The sequence below is a fragment of the Pituophis catenifer genome, unplaced genomic scaffold (assembly GCF_029215685.1).
Source record: "Pituophis catenifer annectens isolate HBS135680 unplaced genomic scaffold, rPitCat1.0.hap2 SCAF_2, whole genome shotgun sequence".
NCBI lineage: Eukaryota > Metazoa > Chordata > Lepidosauria > Squamata > Colubridae > Pituophis > Pituophis catenifer.
Window position 1 is genome coordinate 168,165,546 of NW_027256882.1, and position 18,818 is coordinate 168,184,363.

Genomic DNA, 18,818 nt, shown 5'->3' on the forward strand with positions numbered 1-18,818 from the left:
GGTTTCAGGATCCATCAAGGACTGCTTCTTTATGCATTAAATTTTATATCCCAGCTTTGTGTTTATACAATACACTCAAGGCAACTTGTAACAATTAAAATAAAAGTCCCTTTTTACGACCCTGTATTCCCTTAATTTGGGGTAGACTTCAGGTGACTGGATGGAGCTGAGCAAAATATAAAATATAGAGCATAATAAAAGTATAATTAAAATGCCTAATTAAAATCGGCATGATTAAAATTAATGCAAAAAAAGGGGGATTTTGCCATTTCCATAAACTTTTGGAGTTTGGAAGCTCAACAGCTGATTTTCATAATCTGAGTGTACAGCACTTTCATGAGAAACAATACTGTTTTCATTTTGTCCAGTGAGAAAAGCAGTTGCATTTGAAAGCATTGCCTATACCAAAGGTATATGGTGAAAACAGGATTTGGATTGTTTCCATAAATTGGTTAAATTTTATTATATACCCTAGAAAACAAGAATTCAAATTAGGGGTAGTCTCACCATGCTTTTAATTGCTGTATATAGTATACAAAGCAGTCTTGATCAGGCCCATTAAATTGTGTTATTTAGCTTTTCTACATTGCTTTCACATGGGTATTTATTTTATCCGCATGTATTATTTTTGCAAATAACACAAGATGGTGAACATATTCAACAAACTTTCCTCCTCCTATTTTCCCACAACAACCCTATGAGGTGGGTTAGGCTGACTGGCTGGCTGGCTTTCATGGCTAAGGTAGGACTTGAACTCACAGTCTCCAATTTTCTAACCTGGTGCCTTAACCACTAGACTAAACTAGACTGATCAAAATCCAGACACTTGGCAGTCTCCCTGCATTTAAAACTGCAGGAGTGCTTCAATTCCCCCCCCCCATCTCTGACTTTTTGGCCTCCTGAATTCAGCAGCCCCTTGTCCTGCTGCCCTCCCGCCTCCCCCCCCCTGACTTTCCCCATCTTCCTGCTGGGCATCTTCTGATCAAGCATGCCCAGCCTAGCCGTACAGGAGACAGCTGCTGGTTGCACGAGGCCTCCCTCCTGAGATCGCATGCAGTGGTCCCCTCAAGAGACCTTGGGAAGAAAGCATCACATGGCCAGCAGCTGCCTTGCTAAACTGCTAGGCTGGGACAACTAGGTCTTCCTGGGATGGCTGTGGCTTTTTGCACTGCTGGGCTGGGCAGCTATTGGTTTGCATTACTACTGGCAACACTAGTATGTGCAGGGACCAGTTGTAAAGTTGCTTTTCAGTGCTGTTGGTAACTTCAAATGGTGCTAAACAGGGCTGTTGTTAAATAAGAACTACCTATAGCCTCCCTGGATACTTCCTATCACATTACTTGCTTCTTAGGGGAGGAAACTGGCAAACTTTGTTACCTTACAAACACCTAGTATTTGGATTTTCTAAAGTACTCATGCAGGGTCTTGTGACATTTGCAATCTGAGCCATTTATGGCTGTAGGGGACGAATGTAGCATCTTACCCTATGTCTAGAGCACAAATTATTGTTTTCTAAATAGAGGACATTGCTTAAAGAAAAACAATGGGGAAAATATGAATCTGCAGTTCAGACAAAAAGAAGAAACTTAGTGGAGCTCGAGCATTACCAAAAATAATAATCTGTTCCTCTTAAGCAAGACAGATGCTGCATGGCTTCATTATGCTGCCTTATCTGGGTTAACCTAGTTATCTGGAAATACTGATGAGAAAAACACTACAGAATTTACAGCTGAGTTTGTACTACATTTTCAGAACCAGACCAATATAGCGAAAATCAAATTGCTCAAACAGAACCAAAACCTGTGCTCCTGTCACTAATAGAAGCATGATGACCAATAGTTGGAAGCAGTTTGTGGTTATTATTCCAGCAATTGTTTATGTACTGTAGTTGAGAACAAACAAGCCTTCCAATACCAGGGATGTTCATTTTAAATTTGGATAGAGTCCCTCATGCAGGACTTGTTCATCATCTGAGGGTCCTTTCCTCACAGTTCTGGCTTCAAGTATAAGTGGTTGACCTGCTATGACCAGGAGAGTCTCTGCAGTTACATCTGGCAAGCTAATTACAAGCTAATTTCCTAGATTGGGAGATCCTGCCTTTCAGATGGAATATGTTGTTTGAAGATCATCTGGAAGCTCCAGCTGGTTCAAAGTCAGCAGGTTTATTTATTTATTTATTATTTATTTATTTGTTTAAATTTCTATACCGCCCTTCTCCAAATAGGACTCAGGGCGGTGCACAGCCTAAGTAAAAACAAAGCATACAAAATTTAAAAAACAGTATTAAAATAATTAGATATTCTGGCCGTAAATTAAAACAACCCAATTTAAAACCAATTTAAAATTTAGCTCAAGCCAGCCCAGCTAGTTGAAATAAATAAGTTTTCAGGGCCCGCCGAAAAATCCGGAGGTCTGTTATTATACGTAACTCCGGGGGAAGGTTATTCCAGAGGGTGGGCGCCGTCACAGAGAAGGCTCTCCCCCTGGGGGTCGCCAGCCGACATTGTCTGGCGGACGGCACCCTGAGGAGGCCCACTCTGTGCGAGCGTACTGGCCGGTGGGAGGCTATTGGTGGCAGTAGGCGGTCTCGTAAGTACCCCGGCCCTAAGCCATGGAGCGCTTTAAAGGTGGTCACCAACACCTTGAAGCACACCCGGAAGACCACCGGGAGCCAGTGCAGCTCGCGCAGGAGAGGTGTCACATGGGAGCACCTCGTTGAGGTTGAGCCGTGTTAGAAGCTCCAAGGTTCTCCTATGTTATACACCTACACTGAGAGCTGCACTTGTTACTAGTTCTTTTCTAGGTATAACTTATGATGCTGACTGTCACCTTAAAGGCCTTTATAGCTTAGAACCTGAATATCTGCAGAACTGCCTCCTCTTAATAGTTTCTGCCTATCCAATAAGATCTAACAGCTGAGTGTCAGTTTGGTCTACTAGCTAAAGCACCAGACCGGAAAGCAGGAGACCGTGAGTTCCAGTCCCACCTTATCCATGAAAGCCAGCTGCGTGACTTTGGGCCAGTCACTCTCTCTCAGCCAGTGGTGGGTTTCAATTTTTTTTACTACTGGTTCTGTAGGCGTGGCAGGGGAAGGATACTGTAAAATCTCCATTCCCACCCCACTCCAGGGGAAGGTTACTGCAAATCCCCATTTCCTCCCAATCAGCTGGGATTTTGGAGGCAGAGGATAAATGGGGGTGGGCCAGTCAGAATTTTTACTACCGGTTCTCTGAACTACTCAAAATTTCTGCTACTGGTTCTCCAGAACTGGTCACAACCTGCTGAAACCCACCTCTGCTCTCAGCCCAACGTCATCTGTTGTGGGGAAAATAGTAGGAAGATGTGTTGGATAGGTTTGCTGCCTTGAGTTATTTGTAAAAATAATAAAGGCAAGATACAAATTAAACAAACGTGGTGTATACTCCAGGGCTCTTTCTCTTAAGGGTTGTCATCTTCAATAGCTTTGGAAATGAGTTTTCTTAGTAGTGCCCTCTTTGGAACAACATACGTCCTAAAATTAGACTGACCCATACCTGGGAACCTTTACAAAGACTATTAACACATGGCTTTTCCAGACAATCTTGAACAGGAAATTGTTATGAGTCCTGAGCCCTTGAGGCTGGTATTATTGTAATCATAACTGTAATTAATTGGCCTTTTGGTATTGTTTTTAACCTCCTTATTATAAAATGGCATGTTAGCCTCTCCTAGACAAACTGTTAATAGTGCTTCATTTCTGGTAAGTGAAGCAGGTGTAAGGTATGGAGATGCTGCCTCTCATGAGATGGCCCTCTGTCCTCTGGAATGGCGTCTCCTGGGAAGTGAGACTGCATCCAAATTAATAGCCTTCCAGAAGTTAGTTAAAACCAAGTTATTCTGCCTCTGAATTGTGACATTATAGCAATAGCACTTAGACTTATATATATACAGCCCTCTAAAAGTGGTTTAGTATCAGCCTATTGCCCTCAACAATCTGGGTCCTCAGTTTACCCACCTCAAAGGATGGAAGGCTGAGTCAACCTTGATCCTGGTGAGATTTGAACTGCCAAATTGCAGTCAGCCGACAGTCAGATGACATAGCCTGCAGTACTGCACTCTAACTACTGCATCACCGTGGCTCATTTATCAGAGGTGTATGATGCAATTTTAATTTAACTCAATTTTAATTTTAATTTTTACCTTGAACCTTTTGCTGTATGTTCTAATTGTAGTGAACTGTCAAAAGTTGCAGTAGGCGGTAGAATATGCACTAAATAAATTCTGTTAAAACTTAAAAACTACTAAAGGTATGATTACCACTGAAGGCCATCTGAAAGGGAATAGTTGGCTTCCTTGTGCAGTTGGTTGGCCACTGTAAAATCAGACTGAACTAAATGGGCCAGGGGACCAATCCAGCAGGACACTCTTACAAAAAACATATGTAATAGTCTGTAGCCTAGTAACATATCTGCCAACAGCTCAGGGTAACAATATTTCAGATTCTTGCAGGAAATTAGGAGGAAATCAAGAACTCACTGTCTCCAAAGCTATCCTCGCTTCTGCGAGGAGGATAATCATCAAAGTTATCTGTAGCAGGACGTGCCCTCCAGTCAGTCTCGAATCTTTCTGAATCCCGATTGCGATCACGGTCTCTGCCAAAAGAGCGATCATCCCTATCTGCAGGAAGAAGGTGAAATGACCCACAATGTTTAAAGAGGCATATCTAATTCATCCAGTTTCATATTTCATAGAGGAAATTATAAGTCTCTTAACCAGAGCAGATGCATAAATGCCATTCAAACTGAAGCATGCTGTATAATACTGTTGCAACAAAAATTTATTTTGGACAAATGTTTGTAGGTCTTTTTCCAGCCATTGTGAAAGGAGGAACAATGGAAGCAGAATCTAATAATCCCAGGGCTAAAACAATAAACAGTCCAGCATAGCATGGCATGACAAAACAACTTAACGTGAACAGTAATAGGAAAAAAAACCTGCTGAGTTGGTTTATTGGTAGCTCTAAAAACCAGGACTTCTTTCATCCCTGACACAGGATTTGACCTGCATTTCTAATAGATATTCACTGCATTCTTGGACATGGGTATTTCCAAGCAAAACCTGTAACTTGTAGGTTTTATTCTACAGTGTCCAGAGTCAGTTTGTGTGAGATGGGAAGCCATATAAATTAGACGGATGGCAGGACAGACAGAGACAAAGGAGGGGCTGAGCTTTGAAATCAAGGGGGTGAACAGAAAAACTGGCTTACTTTAAGAAGAGATAAGCAAAATCTGTCCAATTTCTATAATATATTTCCATACCAGCTGAATATATCTGAATGTATGTAAGTCTTTCGTGTAGTATAAGAATGCCTCAACTTACTGAATGCCAATGCTTACCTTTATCCTGAGCTTGATCAGCAACATCCACTCGTATTCTCCTGTTCCCTAGACACTATACATGCAACAAAATAGTAATTGTTACATTCAAAGATGAAATCTGATTTAGCTTGCACAGATGGAATTACTTAGTGGCTGGGCTGATATGTTACGCTAAGCCACGCTTGGTTTTAGCTATAGTTTAGTCAACCACTTGGTCCATACATCATGCTAACTTATATGACATGGATTGCAAACTATAATGCCTTGGATCACATATCATGCTATGTTGTAATTGTATGCATCGCGGGTTCCAATAGCTCTAAATGCTGATGAAATTATGCTAGCAGAGACCCCTGTAAATACCATCCGTTAATGCTCACTTGATTCAAATCAAATGCTCATTTGATTACAAGAAGCACAATTATGTAGCGCCTTAAGAGCAAATACATTTATTTTATTATTTTTAATCCACAATATTCAAGGTGTCCCATGACATTTCATTATTTTTCTGCAGTAAATAGCACACCTATCCTTCTGAATACTGAAATTTGTCCCATGTTCTCTACTATAATTATAAACTTTCACTGATGCAGCTATATTCAGAATCACTGCAGGAATAGGAAATACAGTACATCAAATTAAAACTAGCACACGTTCTCTCTTGGAATCTAGGGTTCCCAAAATATTAAATTATCAAGTTACTTTAAACTAAAAGTGGATTTGATGGACTCCTTTTGAAAAAGGTAGATTAGATTATATAAAATGTAAATGGTCAGATAGAAAGGACATGTTATGTCAAAGCTCTTTGTGATATCCTGGACAGAGGAAACCTAGTAATCTTATGGCCTTGAGATATTCCCATAAAGTGTATCTAACTTTATTGATTCTTTCTTCTGTTCTATACAAACACAACTTATATGTATTTGGAGTCGAAACAGCTTACTATCAAACAACAAGGTTTACAAGTATTGTGTCTAAGGAATTGCTTGCTGAGTAAGAATATTTGCCATCACCGTTTCATTATACCACACCCCACTCACTGACTAGTAGTATCCTGCATGTTGTTGGAAAAAGAGAAGGACAATGGCAGAAACTGCATATAACAGACTAGACAGAATATTGAGATAGCTGACTATTCTTGGGTTCAGTAAAAGATGCTTCGTACTACTAAATGATATAAGCGGATATATATCCCGCCTCAAACAACTAAAAAATAAAGAGCAACCCCAAACTATAAAGCACTAATATAAACTCATTAGATGAGACCGTATAACGTTAGTTATAACCAGCCCAGAATAAAAATAAACATGTAAGAAATATCACGCATGCCTAATTATACTATTATACATGGAGCCTAGAAATGAAGAGCACAAAGGGGATTTAAGTGCCTTCTTATGATTAACTAATTGATTTGGGACCATCAAAATATTTTCAATTCCTGGTCAACAGACAAACAGATGTCTTCATATATTCCATTTAGTTTCAAATACTTGAGGGGGACATCTAAGATCTTGTTATTATTGGGTATCTTTTTGATTGAGTTCTTCTCCTGTGATCTAGACTGAGTTATGTCTTCAAAATGAATTATTTTCTTTAAAACTCTACTCACTACTTAAATGAAGCGGTTTAACTCTTGACTGTTCTTAGCAGTAATGGACTTTGCTTGCATTTGACAAGTTTCAACTCACCTCTTCATTGAAGCTCAAGGCACGGAGCAAGGAGTCTATGTCTTCAAACTCAGCATATCCAAATCCTTTCAACCTTTCTGGGTTACTAGGCTCTCGGGGCAAACGAACAGCACTTATCTGCAGCTAAATGTAAAATGTGAAAGGAAAAGATTTTCAGTAGTCACTTTGTATAAAACTAACGTAATAATAGAATTACAGTTCAAGTCACAATTCAAAAAAAAATGCAGTTAAAAATAATTTATTGTCCCCACTTTGTTGTTGTTTAGAACAGTGGTCCCCAACCCCCGGTCCGCGGACCGGTGCCGGGCCGTGGAGTACCTGGCACCGGGCCGCGCAGCGGCCGGGGGACATGAACGCTGCAGCGCAAAGGCTCCTGGGCCGTGCACAAAAGCTCCTGGGCCGTGCGCAAAAGCTCCTGGGCCGTGCGCAAAGGCTCCAGGGAAGAGAGCCCCGCGCAGGTACGCACGTGTGGCCCAAAGCCCCCACCCCTGCGCGCGCTCAGCGGGCCACGGTAAAATTATCAAAGGCTGATTGGTCCGCGGCGATAAAAAGGTTGGGGACCACTGGTTTAGAAGAGCCATTAAGAATCAGAGTGAGGATGAGGGAGAATGGGACGTCCTCACTTCAATGCTCTTGCCATCTTTTATCTTTACTTTTTATGGATTTTACTGTAATTTCTTTGATTGTTGTGAGCTGCCTATAGTTGTTGAGAGTGAGCGGCATACAAGTTTGCAAGTTTGATAAATTAATATTACAAAATTGCAACTGATTAAAAAATAAAAATCATTATTAGTAACAGGCAGAGGGAATCACTTGAAAGACAGTAATGGATGCAAATGCTAGACTTCGTTCTTTAAATCAAGTCACTTATTAAGACAGAACTGAATATTATCCCAGAATCAATATATTGCCCCTCTTTTTGCAGTTATCAGAATTTGGACAAATTCTGGACAAGACAAATATTTAAGTTTATAGTAATTTGGAAGATTGCCTAGTATTTGCAATGTTACAGCAAGGAAGAGATTTCATCAACTTTTTGAATCGCACAATTCTTCCTATAAAATTACTTTAAGTCAGTTACAGAAGATCCTTGAGTATTGAAAAAAAAATGTAACACTTTAAAAGCAGCTTCATCAGCTTATCATGGCCAGCATTTCCAAACAAGAGGTATTACTGTTGTGATCTGTGATCACAGAGTGATTAGAGCAGCAATTCCCAAATGATATGCCACAAGAGAACTGCCAGTTCTATGAAAATAACCGCTACTGTAAGCCCAGTGCAGCTGCTCACAGAAAAAGCTGTTGGATGCCTCTTTTCAGCTCAATGCTCTTCAAACCAAATTTAGATGGGTGGATAATGCTACTCAAAGTTTGATTAGATCACTCATCTCATTCTTAATAAACTTCAATAAATTTCCTAATCTCAGACTCCAGCACAGTCAGAATAGCGACGTGAGTACAATCTCAAAATAGCTGAGATTATTTAGGACTTCTAAGTTTTAGTCTTAAAAAGAACAAACCCATTAAAAAAAAGTTCAGGTCTTTTTTTTCCCCCCAGGTTCTTGGAAGTTTCACCATACACTGAGACATGATTGCGAAAAATTGAAGAGGTTCACTAGTTTTGTGATAGCACAAATAATCATGGTAGGCTTTTTAGTGTTTCTACTAAAAGCAAACTCCCCAGAGTAGAGATACTTAGACAACGCTTGAATACACAAGGCCATTATGCAAGGTGTAATCTCCATTCAAAGATTGTTTAGTATCTCAATTTCATTGAACATTTTTCCACCTTATTCCACATCGCACTAAGAATAAAAAAACATGTTGCCTGCAGGGAAACTCAAGTTACCTCATATACTTACATTCAGTCCTCTGAAGAAATCCTTAATAGATTCTTCTGTTACATCATAGGGCAAATTTCCCAGAAAGGCAGTGTAGGGGGGTGATTTTGGGAGACGGCTTCTGTCAATATTGGGCTCCCGAGCTGCCCGAGGTGCAGTAGGCAGGATGGAACGGTCAATCGGAGGGGCTCGGTACACATCATCATCATTGCTATGCCAGGTGGTGGAAACTAGAAGAACATTTTTGCACATTAACAAACCCAATGATTTCACAAGTAAATACAGTAGTTTGCAGTAGCACAGCCATTATGTTTCTAGGGATGGAGAGAATACCTGGTAAAGAGCAATTATTTCTGTTTACTTTCAACAGTTGTTTAACACTGTGCAAAACACACATTACAAATACATTTCCTCCAAATTTCTCTTATCAAAAACACTATAAAACAATATATGAAACCAGCAGAAATCTAAGAATTGCTATTACAGGGATAATGAGTATAAAAGTAGGAAAAAAACTATTCTTGAAACCAAGAGAAGAGAACATATGTCACTCAGGGTTGAACTTTGGAGTCCTTGGTGCTCTCTGAACTTGTCTGTTTCCTTGCAGATACAGTAACTTGCCCTGCCAGGTTTAGTGAGGGTGTGGTTTTCTTCCTGGTTTTCTATGTGTCTATAGAGATAAACCATGTTTACATACCATTCAAGAGACAATGAAAAACTAACAAGGCAACAAACAGGCCGAAATACATCCACTCCAGCAACCAACACCCAGATAAGAAGGGGTTAATAACAGAGAAGAAGAAATTAATACCCTAATCAAGGAGCTATCAAGGGGGGAAGCCACATCCTTACAGAGAATGGCAGGGCAAGCTACTATTCCCTATAAACAGGGAATAAACCCCCCATTACTAGTACTAAAGATAATACTTAGTTGGGTCTGCAAGCAAACAACCAAGCTCAGAGAGCACCAAGGGCTCCACTATTTTTGAAATTCAAATATATGGTTAATTTTTTTAAAACATCCATTTTTACTAGCCAGCAAAAATGTATTAAAATGCCCCTACACGCAGGCAAATCCCTTTTCTTTCTACTCAACAAATTACAGTTTGTGAGTTATTTCTCAGGGAGAATCCTACTTCTCAGAAAATGTTCCTATTTCATATGTTTACATAGTGAATCAAAGCTAGCAAAAAGGGTACAGAAGAATGCCAATTTTATCAGGCTAGAAATATTAGGAAGGTTCAAACTTGCCTCCACAGTAGTGCTGGCTTCAGAAATGTTCCAGCCACCTTTAAAGTTCAGCCTACTGTAGTATCTGACAGCTGTTCTTGAATATAGGTTTGGGCTACTAAGATTAACAATTTCTGCAAAGGTAGAAACTCCTGGTATCTATTCCACTTTATTTAGTTACTAGAGGGGTACAAGTCGTTTCCAATCTGAAACTCCAAATTTCAAGTTCAAAGCAGTTGTTTCACTTTGAAACATGCTATTTTGAGTTGAAAACAAAATGTGTCGAGTATTTCAAGCTCAAAATACTACCGGAAGAGTCAAAACAATTTGAAACAGCTGTTTTGAACTCAACACAATTCCCCCCCCCCAAATTTGAAATCTTTTCCATTCCATTAATAGCTGCTTATTCACACAGCTAATAAAAATCCCGCAAGAAAGTTAAGAGGAATAAACCAACCATCTTGCCAAAAATATTAAGTGGATATTTCTTAGTGAACCTTGCCTATCAAAGTAAAACATTACTATACGAGGTTGGGAGAGTTAATTTCCTCCTTACCATCTCCTTCCAGGTCATCTGTTTCATCTGCCCAGCTGACTGGTTTTGGAATATAGGTGGGAGCACCACCACCACCACCACCACCACCACTACCACCATCTTCTGCCAGAAAGTTCGTCAGAGACAGGGTCTTCCCCTTCTTGTTCTTCTTCTTAGCTGTAAAAAAAAAAAAAAAAAAAAAAACAGAGGCAAGTTCACAGTCTAAATATGCTTTCCTCAAAAGGCCCGAAACTGAATTGCTTTTCCGTAAGACGTATTGAGGAGGATACCCCCAAAGCTGATCACTTCTATCACAATAAAAAATATTCAGTTAAGTATTTTAAGATGCTGTTTTGAAACTGAAGTAAAAGGGTAGTTAATATATCACTATAGCAAGGGTGTCAAACTCGATTTCATTAAGGGCCGCATCAGGGTTGTGTTTGACCTTAGGGGGGTGGGGTGGGGTGGGCATGACCGGAGTGGGCATGGTCAGCTCAAGGTCACTCGTCAGGGTTGCCTGTGGCAGCCCGAGCGCTCTGCCAGCGAAAACAGGCTCCCGAGGTCCGTTTTCTCTGGCAGAAAGAAAGAAGGATTGTGGGCTGGTCCTTTGCTGTTTCCAGGGCGGCACCGTGGGCCAGATCCAAGTACCCCGCGGGCCGGATCCAGGCCTTGAGTTTGACATCCCTACACTATAGAGTTAGGTAAAGATAGTTTCATTTTTGAAACAACAAAAATAAATCCTAAATGCAGTTTTGGAAATTGGATTAAAAAAAAGGTTTGAATAGTTTATAGCTACTATGCTTTATCTATGCTTCCAATAAGCTTTGCCTAGAATATCAGCCTTCAAGCACAACTAAAAAGAACTACAGCTGAAGGAACAGACTTTCCATTTCCCTTATCTGCCTTTTCAACTCTATGTAAGTGGTAGCTGTGAGGAGCCTGTCCAAAGTTATGTTATTTGCCCAACAATGAAAGGGTTTTTTTTTTCTTTTTGGCAAATTAAAAAATTTGTCCACTTCCAGGGGAGATATGGTGAAATGAAGATGCAGAGTCAACAATTATGGCAAAAGACCAAGGAACTGGTCAGTGGAGCAGTTCCTTGGAATATCTCCAGAAAAGGAGAGGGTGAGAGATCACCCACATGTGCTCAGGACAGCTGTTCCTTGCAAGGAGACTTCAGGGCAGAGGTTTTGCCCATGTTTGAATGCTGGAAGATAACAGAATCAGCCATCTTGCTTGCAACCACGGGGGAGCTTTTTAAACGACATTTAAGTGCAAAAACTGTTCACCTCTAATCACTTTCAGAAATTGCTTATTAACCTTCCTGAAGTTATTAGAGACTTCAAAACTCAGTGTGTGACTTCCGGTTGGCACCGCAGGCTCCGTGGATAGTCTTTTATGACCGCCAGCCCTGCGCCTCCGTAAAAGCCGCTTTGACAGCGCAAACTGGCTGTCTGGCGGCTGAAAAACTCTCCTTCGGGAAAAGAAGGAGAGGAGAGCCGGTGGGCGAGAGTAGAGCTCCCCGAAAGCCCTCTGGAACATTTCCAGAGGCTTGGAGGGTGAGAGCTCCCCAGCCAGCCCGCCAAGAAGCTCCGGAGCCAGGACGACTCTGCGAAAGCAGAGCGAGAAGCCGCGATCTGATCCTGCTTTCAAAAGTGAGTTTGACTGATTACAAGCGCAGGCAGAGCGGAAAACAGGAGAACAAGCTTTAAAAGTAGAGAGCTTAATTCCGAAGTTTAAAAAAAAACAAATTTAAAAACTTCAAAGAATTTGAAATAAACAACAAAAAACTAAGATTTTGATCTAAGAAAGTTATAAATGGAATAAGAATCCAGATACAAAGTATCCAATACAAAGTATTTAATAAGGCTATTTCATTCATTCAGATCTTGGATGTCTTCTGCTTGTGTTCCCTTTATTTTTTTGAGCAGTGTACTTTTAAAAATGTCACTCTTTGTTCAAAAGGCAACTAATCATACTCCAAAATATTTAATTCATTAAAAACATGTATATGCTGCTTATTTAAAAATCCTGAAGCACTGATTATAATAGCATAAATGAAAAGAAAATTAAAAACAGTAAAAAGTTATACAGATCAGGGTGGCCTAAAAAATAAATTTCCTAATGAAAAGAGATATATACATTGAGAAAAATTAAGGCGTTATAATGATGAGAAAAGCAAATATAAAAAGAGTGTGGTATAATGCAGGGGTGTTAAACATGCGGCCCACAGTCCGGATGCAGCCCGTGCAGGCCACGCCCACCCCAGCTCTGCGAGGGCAAAAACCCGACCGCAATGGATCGGGTTTGACATCCCTGGTATAAAGGAATGGGGGGAAATGTCTATTCCCACTTCAATACATGCTAAATAAATCTATATTATAAAAGCACTCTTGCTTTTCAATTCCTAGGTGTTAACTTGTTGTTGCTTCAAACTTGTTCTGGAGCAAACAAATAATATGAGCTCAAGACATGGATGAATGCCCTTCTCCAAAAGCTCATATCACAAAGACATTCTACAGTGTGCTAAGATTTCCTTTATATTTGCATTATTCTTAAAGGGCATTGTGAATACACAGGCTACTGCTGTTGCAGATATACAATGCAGATATTGTCTCTGCAATTGCCAAGAAAAACTAATAAGGAAGCAATATTAAAAGAATAACAATCCAATGCTAATAAGAGTTCATTATACAACACCTTTACTAATATTTCAGGATGCCTGCAGATTCTGCTAGGGTTTTATCTTCTCTACAATAGTTGCACCCTAAAAATTTCTGCATGAAGGGTCAGGCATTAAGCCAATAAATAAAATGGATTGGCAATGCTTTACAATATTTAATGATTCAGCTGCTGCTCTTGGTTCACATTACTTACTTTCTTCTGCAACCTGCATAGTAATTGGTCAGTCCCTGACCAAAGATAAACGGCATGGTTTTAAACTATTTGCTCCCTTCCCTCTCTTATTAAGAGTGTAAACCCTACAGACAACTTACAGAAACATTTTTATTTGCCTCCATCATGCCTCCACATTGTGATAATTTCAATTACGTCATCACATTATGACTTCATGGCAAGACTGGCAAAAGATGTGCCTTTAAGCACATGAAAAGTTGCCTTATTTGTATCATTATCTATACTTTCTAGATATAAGAAGCTCCACAAACAAGCACTGCATATCCAGAGGAGGCTGGAATCCTTGAGGACAATTAGATTCTATATTTTATAGAATAAAATGAACAGAATCACAGAACTACAGGCTAGACTCAACGATAAACCATTTCTGAGAAGAAAGCAATGATAAACTGCTTCCATAATGTTACTAGGAAAATTACATGGCTGTATCTATGAAGTCATGATAAACAAAGATTGTCTTAAAGATTTTACTATCCTAGAGGAGAGAGAGACACTGGTACATAATACATGCTGTAAATGCAAGGCTCCAGATTTAACATCTGGCATCAACAACCAGATTAGGGAAGATATAGCTAAGACTCTGGAAATACCAAAACAAGTCATAGTAAATACACACTCTTTCAGATTCCAATTAAAAATGTAAAATTTTCATATAGATGTGTTTCTGAGATCAAAACAATTTCTTGAATAACACTGAATAGTATTGGATTTTTTTTTCATTTCACCCTAGTGTATCTATGAACACCGTAATTTATAAACCAGGATTTTAGCTTTAATAAAATATATGAAAGGCTGATTTACCCTTGTTACTAAACAATAAGGTTTGTTTGGTTTGGGCTTAGAATGTTACATGAGCCAAACTAAAAATGTCTTCTTTAAAGAAACAATAGTTTAATACTATGTCAGTTATTTTTTTTTATCTCAATATATTCTTTCAACCTCATTAAATAGAATTATCAAATTCTTCTGCTAATGGAACTGGAAGGTAAGCCAATTGTATCTCCCATTTTCAGCCTCTCACATAACTTCAAAATCTGCTTTGGCAAGTTTGGGAACTATAGTGAGCTGCAGGAAGCACAGAGGTAAAACATTATTGTGAAAATCATTTTCAAGCTATTGGAAAGCAGGCTGCCTTTATTCTGCATTACTCTGGTAGGAGAAGGCTTGACACTATAGTTTAACGACCCTGAATTACTCCATTGAAAAAAATCTGGCCCTGTTTTACAGGCCCATCTTAGCTACAGTTATATATAACCATCACGAACGCATGGTCAAAATGTATGTTCGTAGTATCAAATGAAAACACAGTTCTAAAATTCCACTGTTGTTCATTTCATATCGCTCTTGGATAAAAATATAAAAACAAGGTTTAATTCTATAATCACACTATCCTTGGATTGTGTGCATTCAGCAGTTTGCTTTCAATGCTTTTAAAAATAGAAGCCAAAACAAAGTTATAAAGGTAATTGCCACTTACCATGTCAACATGATATACCTAATTGCACAAATCTCCATTCTTTCAAAACCATGAGTTAATTTCAGCCATACATTTTGTTTTGCAATCTAAACTATTCTCAAATCCCTATAAGCACTCCCTGGTGTGAATACAGCAACTTAAACGTAAGATAAAATTCTGTAATAATTCATGTCTAAGCGTACTAAGTCTTCTCCATACCATTTCCTTTAACTGATACTTCAGACTAGGAAGGTTGCTAGGTAGGAAAAGGTTGCTATGCCTTTTTAACATCATAGTACACTTGTCAATTTTTTTCTTGACTTTCACTTTTATATCCCACAATGCTCAAAATCCATGTTCTTGAAAAGCTTCTACTCCATTTCAAGTTTTCTACATAAACAATATGAAGTATTTGCCATAAGCTGATTTTAGTCCATAATCAACAGAAGTGCTTAAACCTGAACATAGAAAACATAATTTTTTCCCATCCCATTACAAATTAACCTTTTACAAATTACCCTCATCCTAATTTTTCCCTCACTTTTCCTATTCTTAAAAACTAATCGTAAAAGCTTCAGTGACATCACGATATATTTGCAACTTACTGTAAGTTATTTCAACACATATAACTGCCACTGAAATATCACACACTTGTTTTTATAAAGGAACAGCTCTGTGCAACTATTACTTGAAGCCAAAAATACATGCTTATTTTTGGATCCAAACCATAATTTCAGTCAGAAAAAAAAACATTTATCATAAAAATCCAGGTTCTAAAGAGCTATAAAACTCATCAGAATGCTTTGAATAATTTCTTGATTAGTAACTTTGGCTGAGACAAATCTACAGTTATAATGTAGTTACTCAGAGACCTTTGTGCAATATTAAAAAAGTGCATCAAATCTTGGAAAGGAGCAAAAAGGCCTTTTTCCATTTTAAAATGCAAATAAAATGCTTGCTGAAATCATTAGATTGAAATATATATTTTATGTAATATAGCTTGATTTTACAACAATATACACACATGTGCAACTTTTAAGCTGTTTTCCTCCTTCCTTTCAACAAAGGTAGAGGGGCCCCACTGTTTCTGCACCATAAAGAAGAGATTCACTGTTGTGCAAACCAGTGTTTTAAAACCTTGAAAACAAAGAAAAAGAAACCCTAAAGACCTTGGATAAATCTAACCTTTATCCAACCTTTTTTCTTATACTCATAGCAGATGTATTTTAAAAACTATGTCTGTCAAACCCTTCAGATCTTGTTTGGTATATCAGCAAAATTTGGAAAAATAACAGAGTGCCATTTCATTTTCCCCGGCAAAGAAGCATTTGGGCAGAAATGTTTCAGTAATGGAATAAAATAGAACCATATTTTGTTAACTGAAATGTTGGGGACATGCTAAGAAGGGAATGAACTCTTATGGTTCTAGCACAACGAGAAAAAGTCATGCCACAAAGACTGTCTCTTTGCTTGGGAATCTTTCACATTTTGTTTGAAATATGAATATTTCAGATATATAATGTCCCTCCCTATATCTAAAGATTACATATTTTTGTACATCTTCCTACAAATATATTCTCTAGGCTGCCCTGGAAAAGATCAAATGAAAATTATAAAATAGCAAAACCTATCTCACCTCAGGCAATCAATCCCCCAAGCTCTCTCAGCAGTGAAGATGTTCCAGAGAGCCAATGAAATAAGAAAATGCCAATGAAATGAGAAAATTTCAGCAAATTGTTTCAAAATCCTCTTGCTGCTTTTCAGAAAGAAAAGTGTGGTGCAACTGCTAACAAACAGCACATGTCAAAAACATTGCTATTAATTGCATAGATTTATTTTTGCTTAGTAATTCTTTGGCTACATAAGTAATCTTTAACAAAAACAGAATCAAGAACAAAATTCCAAATATTTTAAGTTGAGTAAATTGCCAAGACGCATCCCGATATAAATCAAACCTAACTTTGTCACACATATTCAGATCATCAGTTTGTTACCAGATCAAATTTAGATTTATATTATTAATATAAATTTACATTAACATAATTTACATTATGTTATTATTAATTTTCATCTGTCTGAAAAAGCAAAAATGTACCCCAAAGCAATACTGGAAAATGAGGGGAAAATCTTCTTTCCCCAAAGGAGCACCTAGAATTGCCTCTTCTCTTCTCTTTTTTTTACTTTATAGTATATACAGTTTGGGACAATAATGTCTGTGAATTAATGTGTATAAAAGTGGATGACATGTTCAGTTTATTTCCCCACACTGCATCATTTCCAGTCTAGATTCTTTTCTGGGTAGAGTGGGAATATAGGTGACAAGGACAAGAAAACCCAGATGATCTCACCTGGAGGGGGGAAAAAAACCCTACTGTTAGCACTATCTTGAAAAACAAAATAAATCTGATATAGAGATTAGGTTTTTAAAGTGATAAATACACCTTAAAGATTAATTTTCAGAATTCCAGCATGAAGCAAATTATTCCCATATTTATGCATCTGATAATGAATTTTGCAGACAGCTTTGGGGCAAATATTGCGAACCATGTTGGTATAGTGTTTAAAACATTAAGCTACAAAGTGGAAAAGTGTAAGTTTCTAGTCCAGCTTTAAGCATGAAAAGCGGGGTGACTATGGGCCAGTCATTCTCAGTCATAGGAAGCAGGCAAGGGCAAACCACTTTTGAAATTTTGCCAAGAACATTGCAACAATTTCTCCAAACAACCATCAAAAGTTAAAACTGATCAACAGTAATTCAAAGGCACATATTTTGAATCAATACTGACTTGTAGGCACATACAGGCATTGGGCCTGCGGCATATATGCCTGACTTCTGGGAAAGCCCAAAGTTTCAACTGTGTTGATCAGTTTCATGTGCTAACAACTGGGTGTTGGTCACAGCATGGACAACCTTGCAACAGGACTTCTGTTTAAGACAAAGGATCAGTCACATTCAGGGAATTGCATAACAGAGTTTAAATGAATCTAAGCCTTTTGCATGGTGCTATTCCTAAAAGGTTTAGATTACTATAAAGCTAGTTTGGTTTCAGTGGTTAAGGCATCAGCTAGAAACTGAAAGACTGGTCCCGCCTTAAGCACAAAAACAGCTGGGTGACCCAACTTGGACTAGTCATTTTCTCTTCAGTCCTAGGAAGGAGGAAGTGGCAAGCCACTTGCCAAGAAAACTGCAGGGACTTGTCCAGGCAGCCTCTAAGAACTGGACATCATTGAATGAAAACAACCCCCCCCCACAGTATTTACACAGTTTTATATGCTGGATTTCTAGCATAGTGAGTGGTGCAGTCAAGATTGTAGGAAGAAATATCCTTCTGGGTTCAGCTCCAAGTTCAAGATACAGTATACTTTAGAATACTTCTACAAAAATATCTACAGTATACTGGCTGGCAACCACTTTCTATTGCGATTATATTTGTTTGCAATTATATGTACATTTTTTTAAAAATGTGCACTCTATGCACCCAGTTGGGAAGGGGGATTAAGATCCCTAAGTAAATGTTTTTAACTATCATGCTTCAATTTGTCATCTTGGGGAATCACATCTAAATCTTTTTTGCCACATTCCTTATGAACTGAGAATGCACCCTAAAACATACAGAACTTCCTAGATAAAATGCAGATGAAGGTAAAAATTATTGGAACTCAAAAAGCTACTTTTTAAAGAAAATTTCTGCTGGCACTAATCTTCTGAGAAATAATGTGATAAAATTCTTGATGTCTAAATATTCTTCTAATATGTTTCCTCAATCAAGCTACCGTAGGAACAACCCTGCTATCT

General features: G+C 38.5%; 1 protein-coding gene across 1 annotated transcript in view; it reads right to left on the bottom strand.

Annotated features, from left to right (window-relative positions):
- EIF4B (eukaryotic translation initiation factor 4B) overlaps nt 1-18,818 on the bottom strand; it is a 38,311-nt gene that overhangs the window by 16,706 nt on the left and 2,787 nt on the right. The window contains exons 2-6 of the mRNA XM_070938012.1: nt 10,672-10,827; nt 8,907-9,115; nt 7,046-7,168; nt 5,376-5,430; nt 4,516-4,656 (exon numbers count right to left, since the gene is read on the bottom strand). Coding sequence (XP_070794113.1) covers nt 4,516-4,656; nt 5,376-5,430; nt 7,046-7,168; nt 8,907-9,115; nt 10,672-10,827 — 684 coding nt within the window. The remainder of the gene's footprint in view (nt 1-4,515; nt 4,657-5,375; nt 5,431-7,045; nt 7,169-8,906; nt 9,116-10,671; nt 10,828-18,818) is intronic.